The following is a 10,875-nucleotide window of genomic DNA, read 5'->3' on the forward strand; positions in this document are numbered from 1 at the left end:
TAATCAAATATAAGCTCAATCGAATTTAATTAAATAATAAAAACCTGTAATATTATTTACTTTGACTCATAGTGTGACTTGTCAAAATTATAAAGTCCATGTCTGTTTTAATGTTTTGTATAGAAAATGACTTAAAGCTGTAGTTTTGCATTTAAGGATGGCTTCAGCTTATAAAACAGACCTGATGACTATCATTGGTAGAATTTTTTTTTTTTTTTTACAGAATAAATCCAGAGAGATGTATAATTTTTTCATGTTATTTCTTGGAAGGTATACCAATGAGCAAGCAACTTACACAAACAATATGGTGCAATAAAAAACCATCTTGGGTCAACATAAATATGCAATTAAACGTTATTTATCGAAATATTTTTATCTTTGGTGCAGCGAGCTTTTATATGAAAAACATCAAACCATCCAGCATATGTAATATCAAAACAGTAGTTCCACATAGAGCGGCTGTCTTTAAACTGTAACATCGACGCTCTAATTTCGACAGCTCTGCTCTTGAACTAATGCAGTGAAATCAAACTGCTGATATACACAGTATTGTTCTAGAAAACAAGAAAACAGCGGTAAGTTTCTTCATCACGTCATAGCCACAACGTAGTACTTTCGGTGTGCATTATCACACGTATAAAACCAGAGTCCTGTTCCATTTCCCCGACAGAGAATGCTGCAGAGGTCCAGGGATGTGCGCTGAACGCATTGGAGGCTTACAGACACCAGAGGGCGTGTTGGCATGTGTCTGGGCTGCAGCTGCAAGTCCTGGTCTGGTTGCCCACGTTTGGATTTTAAACTTTTTGCTGAAAAACCTCCAATCTCCATGTTTTAGTGAGTTTCTTTTATTAAGTTTAATGAGTAGCCGAGCTGTTTGTGAATCATGCCACTCCGGTCTCTATTGGTTCTTTGGTTTCTGAGCTTTTGGGAAGTCTGTTAAAGGAGCTGGAAAAAGTTGCAACTTAAATAGAAAAAAGCTGCATCTGCTAGAATTTTAGTGGCCCGCAATTAATTGGGTTGAGGCAGCATTGGTTATATGAGGACATTCTAGAATGAAAATGTCATTTTGATGTGCTCATAAAAACGCGTTCATATATGTCTTTCTCTAGTGGTCAATTTACTGCGGACATTCACTTAAAATAGAAATGTAAAGATTGGATTACGTGACTCGTGTGTGTGTGTGTTTTTAAATACATATAAATATAAATAAAATATGTAGTTTATTTAAAAACACTCAAAGAAAATCTAGATTATTACAAGTCCTAAAAGCGCAAACCAAAGTGTGTGTGTGTGTGTGTGTCTTTTCCGGACAGGGTCTGCAGAGCCAATCCGCTACTCATGCAGATGACGTGGTGATGTCCTACGTCAGCCCAGTCGCTTGCCAGGAGCAGGGCTTCACACACTCACACGCACACACACACCGGTGAAAAACACATACACACACTTCCTCACCGAGGCTGTACAGCAACGCTCTTGGCCCGGCAGCGGAGCACAAATCCAGGCTTCCAGGCGCCGCTGCCCGCTGTGAAAGTGGACTTTACATCGCTTTACTTTTTCGATATGGGGGATATGGGGGATCCGCCAAAAAGTAAGACACTTGTTTTGGGATTCTGGTAACATTTACTTTGCAACTTTGGAGTTGTGTTATCATATCTTTAGTAAGAACACCTTTTTTTGGCCTATTACCGTCGCTGGTCTTAATAAAGATCAACTAATCTAGTTTTACAACAACCTATGGTTATTTTTCACTACATTAGTTATTATAATAATAACAATAATACTTTAATAACATTTGATGTTTTCCTCCTCTGCGGCTCTTCTTTCAGAGAAGCGACTGGTGTCCCTTTGCGTGGGCTGCGGGAACCAGATCCACGACCAATACATCTTGCGGGTATCCCCGGATCTGGAGTGGCATGCCGCCTGTCTCAAGTGCGCGGAGTGCAGTCAGTACCTGGACGAGTCATGCACTTGCTTCGTCAGAGATGGAAAGACTTATTGTAAAAGGGACTACATCAGGTAGGACGGCCGGGACGGGATGGGACGCCTTTGATGCGACAGGAACTGGAGCAGCTCGGCGATTGGAATTATTGTGTTGTTTTTAATATTTTACAAGATTCAACAGAGATTATTCCGGCTGACTTTGCATCGCGTGGACTTCTGGTTTCACCGGGTTCAAATTAAGATATTGTTTGCTGCTACAAAAGAAACCTTGTTGGACAACTTACAAAGTGCAGCGCCAAGTAATTCATCATCTTAAGCTTCGGAAGATGCATTTCAGGAGACTGTAGAAAATAAGATAAAAAGTAAAGTAAGCTCCATCTAACTCATACCGTTGATGAGCAATGAACGGATCAACGTGAAACTGCTTGGGTGAAATGGGAAAATCATAATAATCCTTCAATAATCTGTCGGAATTAATAGCACATGTGATGATTTCAATTATGTAAAAAACTTCCTGGAGGATATATATCTATATACATATACATCTGTATATCTATATAGATGTATATGTATATTTTTATAGGCGTAACAATAATAGTTCCACTACTACTACTACTACTACTAATAATAATAATAATAATAATAATAATAATAATAATAATAATAATAATAATAATAATAATAACAATAATAATAATAATAATAATAATAGTGCTGCAATGTAATAATGAGCTACTTAGATTTTCTACCATTTGGAACTTTTGCTTTGTGTTAGTAAATAAGTGTGCATGTGTGTTTGTGCCTCGCAGGTTATACGGGATTAAATGCGCTAAATGCAATATCGGCTTCAGCAAGAACGACTTCGTCATGAGAGCTCGCTCCAAAGTCTACCACATCGAGTGTTTCCGCTGCGTGGCCTGCAGCAGACAGCTCATCCCGGGAGATGAGTTCGCTCTGAGGGAAGACGGGTTGTTCTGCCGCGCTGACCATGATGTAGTGGAACGGGCCAGCCTCGGCAGCGGAGACCCTCTCAGCCCCCTGCACCCGGCCAGACCGCTGCAGATGGCAGGTATAGTCCCGAGGGCATGGACACAGAGGGGATATCATCTGCTCATCTCACCGATTTTTTTTTTTTTTTTACTGTCTGCTGTTGACTTTATTTTTTAAGATGTTCAGTTTTACACCGCCTCTTCTTTTCCCTGATTTTAGGCTGCGCATAAAAGGCTAAGCGTCGGGGGGAGGGGGGCTTCCTTTACGCTGTCCAAGTTTGATGTATAGCCTACCCATTGTGACATGGGTTAAGGGTCCTTCAATCATCGTGAAGCTGCTCCCGATACTTTCACAGACAAGTGGATGTGTTCTTCTTGTAGTGCGCAGTGTGCGCAATTGTTTTTTTTGGTGGACTTTTGATTCCCAGCTCTGTTTCTTTATGTAGAAAACCATCAGACCAGGTCAGGGTGGGTAGATTAGATAAAGCGGATGCTGCTGTCCGAAATAGGCTTCACCAAGTTATCGCTGCTGGGGGAGGATGACAGTTATATGCGGCTGCGGGTCCAGGTTGTATCTGGGCTGTTGTAGTGCAGCACTCCGGGTGTTCGCAGTGCGTTGGGGATTACAAAGCTCTGGTCATTCTGCTTCTGAAATTATTTATTTTACATTAGAAAAATATCGGTATTGAACTTCAAATAAAAAAAATAAAATAAAATAAAATATGGCTTATAAAATAATAAACGACGGAGATTGAACTGCCAAATGACATGATGCGACCTCAATAAGAAATGTCAGGAAAAGGTTATCGAATGGCTGTTAAATCCGTCTACTAACCCTGATAAACGCTTCAGAATTTTCATCAGACCAATCAGCTAATTTAGTCTAATTTTGCCGCTCTTTCCTCCATGTTTTTCCAATAGCAGAACCAATCTCGGCGCGGCAGCCTGCTCTGCGACCCCACGTCCACAAACAGCCAGAGAAAACCACCCGGGTCCGGACGGTGCTGAACGAGAAGCAGCTGCATACGCTGCGGACCTGTTACAATGCCAACCCGAGGCCCGACGCCCTAATGAAGGAGCAACTGGTCGAGATGACCGGCCTCAGCCCGCGAGTGATCCGTGTCTGGTTCCAGAACAAGCGGTGCAAGGACAAGAAGAAAAGCCTGCTGATAAAGCAGCTGCAGCAGCAGCAACCCAACGACAAGACGGTAAGAGCACCGAGCTGCTACTGAGTGGCTTTCAAAAATACTGAAAACCCCAGAGAAGCCGTTACAGTCTGCTCCCACAACCTGAGTCAAAATCTTTAATCCCAGTAAACTCTGATAAATTAGTAGATAATAAGTTTACCAGCAAGTGTGAAATCTATTACGCTTCATCCAAGAACTTCTTGAAGTGCATCAGCTTGTATTGTTCACCTTGTTTCTGATAATTGACAGCACACACACACACACACACACACACCTAAGGATATGCTGTAGATGTGTGTGAACGCTGACCATGACCCCCTCCGTGCAGAACATCCAAGGAATGACGGGCACCCCGATGGTTGCGGCCAGCCCGGAGCGGCACGACGGCGGCATCCAGGCCAACCCGGTGGAGGTGCAGAGCTACCAGCCGCCCTGGAAGGTCCTCAGCGACTTCGCCCTGCAAAGCGACATCGACCAGCCGGCCTTCCAACAACTGGTTCGTTGTTTTCTGTTCAACAATCCATTAAAACAATCCCTGATCAACTTTCTGCACTAATTTTGACCTGCACGGTGGTTCTTTTCGGGACACTTGATATAATAGATTAATCAGAGATAAAATATTGGTTATTAAATTTTATCTTGACAATTCAAGCATGCTATTTGTGGTGTTTTAATGTTGCTTTTAAAACGGGAGCATATAATGTACTGAAACAGATTTCCCAATATTTATTCGGCTGCCCCGCTGAAAAAATTTTTCTGTGCCATTTGTTCATTTCGCTGTTCGCATCACCATGATCTGTTTATTCACGTCCAGTCAGACATTTTACTTTTTCTTTTTATTTCCTGTAGCCTATGAAAAATAAGAGAATTGTAACAAGAAGTCAGGTCTTTATATGTAGTCTGCATTATGTCCACCCAGCCACATCCAACTGCAGAGGTGACTGCTGCACTGAGCCCCTGTCAGTGTGAGCTGAGCAGGACTCTTTTTGTAAATGCAATAGGCCGTTTAGGGATGCTGCTGAAATGGATACAGCACCAATGATGGCTTGCTTTATTTCATTTCTATTGATTTATGTATAATGTTTCACTTTGAATCATCTGAAACCAGCCCGAACAGCAGCTGGAATCTGTACATTAAAAAAGAAAAAAAAAAAAACATTTTCTTTCACTGATTGGTTCACTTGTGGGTTTCCATCTTTTCCCACTTACGACAATTGTCGTACTTTTCATAAAGTTGGGTTGAAGTCATTTGTTTTTGCAGGAAACATTTTTCTTTTTTAATGAAGTTATGGCCATAAAACTGACCATATTGCGGGAGAACTGTGGTGGAAATTGTAATGTTTTTAGATGTTCTCTCCCGTTCTGCGCGCTCCAGTTCTGAAAGTTTCAGCCCAACTGAGCGGTTGTTCAGACAAACCAGCTTCCGCTCTGGTGTGTGTCTAACCGCTGCCTGATGCGTCCTGTAGGTCAGCTTCTCGGAGGGAGGACCAGGTTCGAACTCGACAGGCAGCGAGGTAGCATCCATGTCCTCCCAGCTTCCCGACACGCCGAACAGCATGGTTTCCAGCCCCATCGAGGCTTGAGGACTGCCTGAACACACAGCCCCGATCATCCCATTCCTCCTGACTGGGTGTACTTTGACACTGTGAAGACAATCATGGGATTTACTGCAGCCACTAACTTCAACACGGAGCGCAGACGGACGGATAGGCTGAGCGGTGCTGCCTGCTTTCTGTTGCCAAAAGGAGAAGAAAGAGAAAGGAGCGGACCTCTGACTGGAAGCGCAATCTAAATCACGTAGGCCTACTTTCGATACGCTCAGCTTTGAATAGAAAACGATGGTGTTTTTTAATTTGGTTCACCCTCATCATATAGCCTAACAGATCATTTGGATCTGTCTGATCTCTTCATCTGACTGATTTCCTGTATGACCCAAGGCCTGAGGCATTTCAAACAAGGTATACCTCTATTTTGCCACAAACCTTGTGGGACATTTGTGAGTTAGCCTAGTGTCCGTCCAAGAATAAGACAATTTTTTCTTTCCCAAAGACATGTAAATTATTCAGTTAGTACTCTGCAAGAAATTGTATTGTTTGTTTCCGTGCAACAGAATTATTTATTATTTATTGCCGACAAATTTGCCACCTTTTGTGTAACTTTCGTAACAGAAGTAAAAAGAAAAAAAAAATCTATTTGGTCTGTGGATTTCCGTTCACATTTTAGTTGGACCTTTTAAAAAATATCGCTATAAAATATGAAAACAAAACCTGAACATTTTTAACGAGTGTTCTGTTCACGGATGGCGGAGAACAAGTTTTATTCAGGTAAAGTGGTTATCAGTTGTCAAGCTGGCTAAAACGGTGCTGTTTAACAAACTTTTCTGCAAAAACATTAATGTGAAAATCATTTGCACCTTTAAACAATCGTTATAAAACACAGCACAGCTTACTTCATTCATATTCCACTCCCATATCTTCAGTGAGAACTCTGAATGCTGAGGTTCTGATTGGCCCGAGCTCACACTCAGATCAGTCGCAGTAGGACTCTGATGTTTTATAGAAATATTAGGTTTAAAGGTTTTATTTTGTCACCTGTTAGAAAATAAACAGTAAACAAGACACACAGGCAGACAATTGCAACACCACAGAGTCACCATTTTCTATTAAGCTTTTTAACGTTTTATTTTTTAAAGGAAGGTACACAAGTCTATAAAAGACCTTCTGTTTTACCATGGTTACAAAAAGCATGATAAAGGTTTAAGGTTTTATCATTTATCCTTTATTACCGTGTCCTTGACAAGATTTTCATTTTAATCTGCCAAAGATGCCCAACGTGAGCTTCAAACACTTCTGTTCAAATGTTGGAGATAGTTACTAAAAGGTGGAGGAGGTAAGGCTTAATGAAAAGTGTCATTAATTGTGAGTACAGCTCTGTTACTCAGTTTAATTTTGCTCTGAACACTTTCATACAGCTTCTACCTACAGCCCTGTGAGCTTTGAGTTCAGCTGAATATCAGCAGCTTATAGGCCTCATTGATTTATCCATCTTTGTTTTCAGATTTGATCACATTTATAATTAGTTTCTTTCAATCTCTAAAAACTAGCACAGAGTAAAATGAAACAACTCTAATTAAACCATGAAGTTCTCATGTTGGTTCTATGACAGCTGGATGCAACATATTTAAAAGGCCCAGTTTCCTTTAGGAGAAGTGAACACAGTCTGTGCAAGTTTGTAAGGAAGGAGCAACAGCAAATCATCTAGAATTCCCTCAGAACAACCAGATGCCATGTTGTTTTACGGATAATTCATTGTAGGGAAAGCTGACATGCTTCTCTAATACTATCTGCGGTAGGCCTGAATCTTCGCTGTAATTTAGCTGGTAAAATATATGCCACCTTGCACCTTAACATCATCTCAATGCATGCTGCACCACCATCCACAGTTAGAACTAGTAGTATATTTTTTTAGGTTTCATGTTTTTTGTAACTGCATCATTGTACCATAAATATCTGCATTTAATTATGGTTTCAGCATAAATGCAGCAATAAGTTTCTGTTGCTTGGTAAAAACAATCTTATAGCTGGCAGTGCCAGTAGCTCTCCTGTTTTAGGACTTGCCTTTTGTATTTTAACTCATAGATTTCAGGTTTTATTTTTCACACCTTACAGATACATTAGTTTCAACTGTTGCCCGAACCTCTTGTTCAAAGGCTATAACTGTGGTTATAGGAGACTAATCTTTGTTTCATTATGAAAAGAAAACAGCAAACTTCAGTGCCAGAGAGGCATCAAATCATCACTGTCTCCCTATGAAATTCTATTTTTATTTGGTGGAACTTGCAAAATCGATCTTGATATAGGTCATAATTCAGATGGCCACCAGAGGTTGCTTGTCAAGCAAAAATAAACATAAGATAAAACAACTCCACAGGGACCTGCACTATAACGGAGGATTTAGGGCTTTGAGGGGTTACCTCAAAATGAACTTCAGGCCTAAATACACTGCCAATGTAATTTACAGCACACCTATTCTGCTGTGGAGCACCTTATGCTGCAGACCAGAGATCACTAGCTATAAAAAGAACACCTACTGGTCATTCAATGTTCTTGGAAGCTGTGTAGAAATGAAAAAAAGGAAACTTGTGTTGACACTGAATATCTCCAGACTAGCTGGGAGAACATGCCTTAATGCCCTGTTCCTGCAACCAATTACATTTTAATTATATTCATTTTTAAATATCAGAATAATATCATAGTAGCATAAGATTTACCAACTGTCTTTCAGTTGATTCAGTAGTCTTTTAGTTGATAGCCACCTTTTACAATTTTCATTTATTTATTTAGTGAGTTAGTTAGTTAGTTTTCAGTTGCATTGGATACTACATCAAAATCTCACATGATGTCAAGTCCTGCGTCTTTGGTACACAATATTAAACTCATTGTGGACATGGAAAAACAAACTATTTTAATATTATAGAATAGAGAAAAGTATAAAAGCTCAAATGAAAGGAATTACGTTGTTTTGACATTCTATTTATGTAACAGAAAAAAGAAAAAAGGAAACAATGTTAAGTAGGTTCATTAAAGTGTAACAGATGTGAATGGGGGAGGGGTGTAATTTTAAGCACATTCTATTCTTTGTAATCTGTCACACACCTGCAACATTTGTCAAACATCAAACAGAATGAGCAGGAAGGTGTCAGCAAGCAGCAGGATTGATTGTACCAACCTGTTGCCAGTAGGATGCATCTGATGAGTCAGTATGAACTGCAATGGTTCAGATCAAAACTCCACGGGAACAACTCTCAGGTAACGACTCGGCTTAATGTGCAGGGTATAGTAGTCAGCTAATTGTAAAATCAAGACATCGTTGTCACATTTCAGACTGAGGTCTACCCCAGCCAGTGCAACATTATGCCAAGTTTTTGCTACTGCTGCTAGGAAAAATCTGACAAAACTAAAGAAAGAACAAATTTGGCTTTTTAGCTTATTTAGTAAATATAAGTATGTAGAGGGAGAGAGTTTGTTCATCCTCTGCTTGATGACAGGCATGTTGGGGGTACTATTCAGTCTCATCATGAGGCTCAGAGCTTTGGACAAGTAGGTTTATTACAACTACCTTCATATGTCGTATGCATTGTTTTACCAACTGTATTTATATGATTTCTCACAAGGTAATTGCTGTTGCTTTAAGGCTCTTTGCCTCTGGCAACAATCAATAATGTAATGTTGGCACATAAACTAGGCGTTACAATCAGCTCGCTTATTATCTCTGAGGTGTGTAAACCAAAGTGGACATGACTAAAAGATCACATTGTTCCCCTTCCAAAAAGCAGCAACTGGCTAAAAAAAAGTAAAGTGAGTATAGAGAAAATGGATGTTTGCCATTTGTCCAGGGTGTAGGGATAGAACTCTAGTGGTGAATGTAACAATTTTAATTAGAGTGATGCAAATTGGGGTGTATGGCCACACAATTAATGGGGGAGGAATTTTTGCAGTGCCAAATGTGCCGAAGAATACTCGCAAACCTGTCTGGAGGAATCACTGAAACTCTTAATTTGTTCCTGGGATATCTCATTTTTTCATTGCATGGAAACCCAATTACAGCAGGTAATCCTTGTAATTACATTCAGCTTTACGTTCTGTAATTGCGAGTATGGGTTCTACTATTTATGTTGTGAAGGCCTGTGTTGCTCTGCTGCAGTAGCATCTGTAGCAGTTGAACACTGGCCTTAAGGGTGGTTTTCCTTTGGCATCTAAACAGCCAGCTGAGGGAGAAGATGATGCTGACAGATGAAGAGGTGGTGGATGTGCCGCTGTATGTGCAGCTCGTTTGCTTGTGGCATCACTAGGAACCATAGAAGCTGTGGGAATAAAGGGACTGCAGTTCAATTTCTGATGTGGACACAGTAGCTGATCAACTTCAAAGGCTGCTTTAAGAAAAATAAAAACCAAATAGATTTGCAGCACTTTACTTTAAAGTAGCTTTTTGTGAACTTTATATATGCTTTAAATGTGTAAAAACAAATCACATTTAGAATGAGCAAACAACCCCTCACCATATGTTTGTATAGAAAATCAGCCAGTCTCAGAACATAATCATGTTCAGGCCTAGAACAGTGTTGTCCAGACTTTATGCCATGTGGGCCAAAATCACCAACAGGTTCTTACAGGCCACAAAAAATGTCTTTTTGTTTTTATTAAAATCACAAAAGTAATTTTATAGTGAGAATTTTTATTTTTACCTGCTAAACAATAAACCAACCCTACAATATTTTAACAAAACAAAGATTGATTTGTGAATCATCATGCATCTGAAACATAAATAGGAAACCGTTTAGTTTACGCTCAGCAACAAGAAAAGAATATTAATTATTCTTTGCACATATATGCTGTATGTTGCCAAGTTTAATAAATATGTGTGACTTAGTCTGCTGGAAAACGCGGATCATGAAATGGATCCATTTTAAGAAGTTTTTATTTTGTCAGTAAAAATCTTGCTTTAAAAAACAGAAAAAATGTGTCCATTTCCATTAACTGCCTGTGCCAGCGGGTCAAAATTGCAACATTGGTGAACTGCGAGCTGCACAAAATCATTCCAAGAGCTGCAAATGGGCCCAGGGGCTGCATCTAAATGCCCCCTGGTCTAGAAGCACAGCCAAACATAAATGTGTTTTAGGTTTCCTGATTTTGCACACTATTTTGTCTGATCAGAATGCTGTGTAGGAGGTGTGCTGTGTTGTCTGCTGTTTTTGCTAG

The 10,875-nt window shown here is 40.0% G+C and overlaps 1 protein-coding gene across 2 annotated transcripts; it reads left to right on the forward strand.

Moving 5' to 3' along the window:
- Positions 1–683: 683 nt before the first annotated feature.
- isl1a (ISL LIM homeobox 1a) lies at positions 684–6,309 on the forward strand. Of its 2 annotated transcripts, none has more exons than XM_047380493.1 (7): positions 684–834; positions 1,314–1,588; positions 1,827–2,016; positions 2,751–3,010; positions 3,852–4,138; positions 4,446–4,613; positions 5,584–6,309. In XM_047380493.1, the coding sequence occupies exons 2-7, from the start codon at positions 1,561–1,563 to the stop codon at positions 5,698–5,700; spliced, it is 1,050 nt and encodes a 349-aa protein (XP_047236449.1). In that variant the 5' UTR covers positions 684–834; positions 1,314–1,560; the 3' UTR covers positions 5,701–6,309. The 2 variants fall into 2 exon arrangements, with proteins under 2 accessions (XP_047236449.1, XP_047236450.1); XM_047380494.1 differs by having other exon boundaries at positions 3,855–4,138.
- The last annotated feature ends 4,566 nt before the right edge of the window (positions 6,310–10,875 follow it).

The sequence above is a fragment of the Girardinichthys multiradiatus genome, chromosome 12 (genome assembly GCF_021462225.1).
Source record: "Girardinichthys multiradiatus isolate DD_20200921_A chromosome 12, DD_fGirMul_XY1, whole genome shotgun sequence".
In the NCBI taxonomy this organism is placed as follows: domain Eukaryota; kingdom Metazoa; phylum Chordata; class Actinopteri; order Cyprinodontiformes; family Goodeidae; genus Girardinichthys; species Girardinichthys multiradiatus.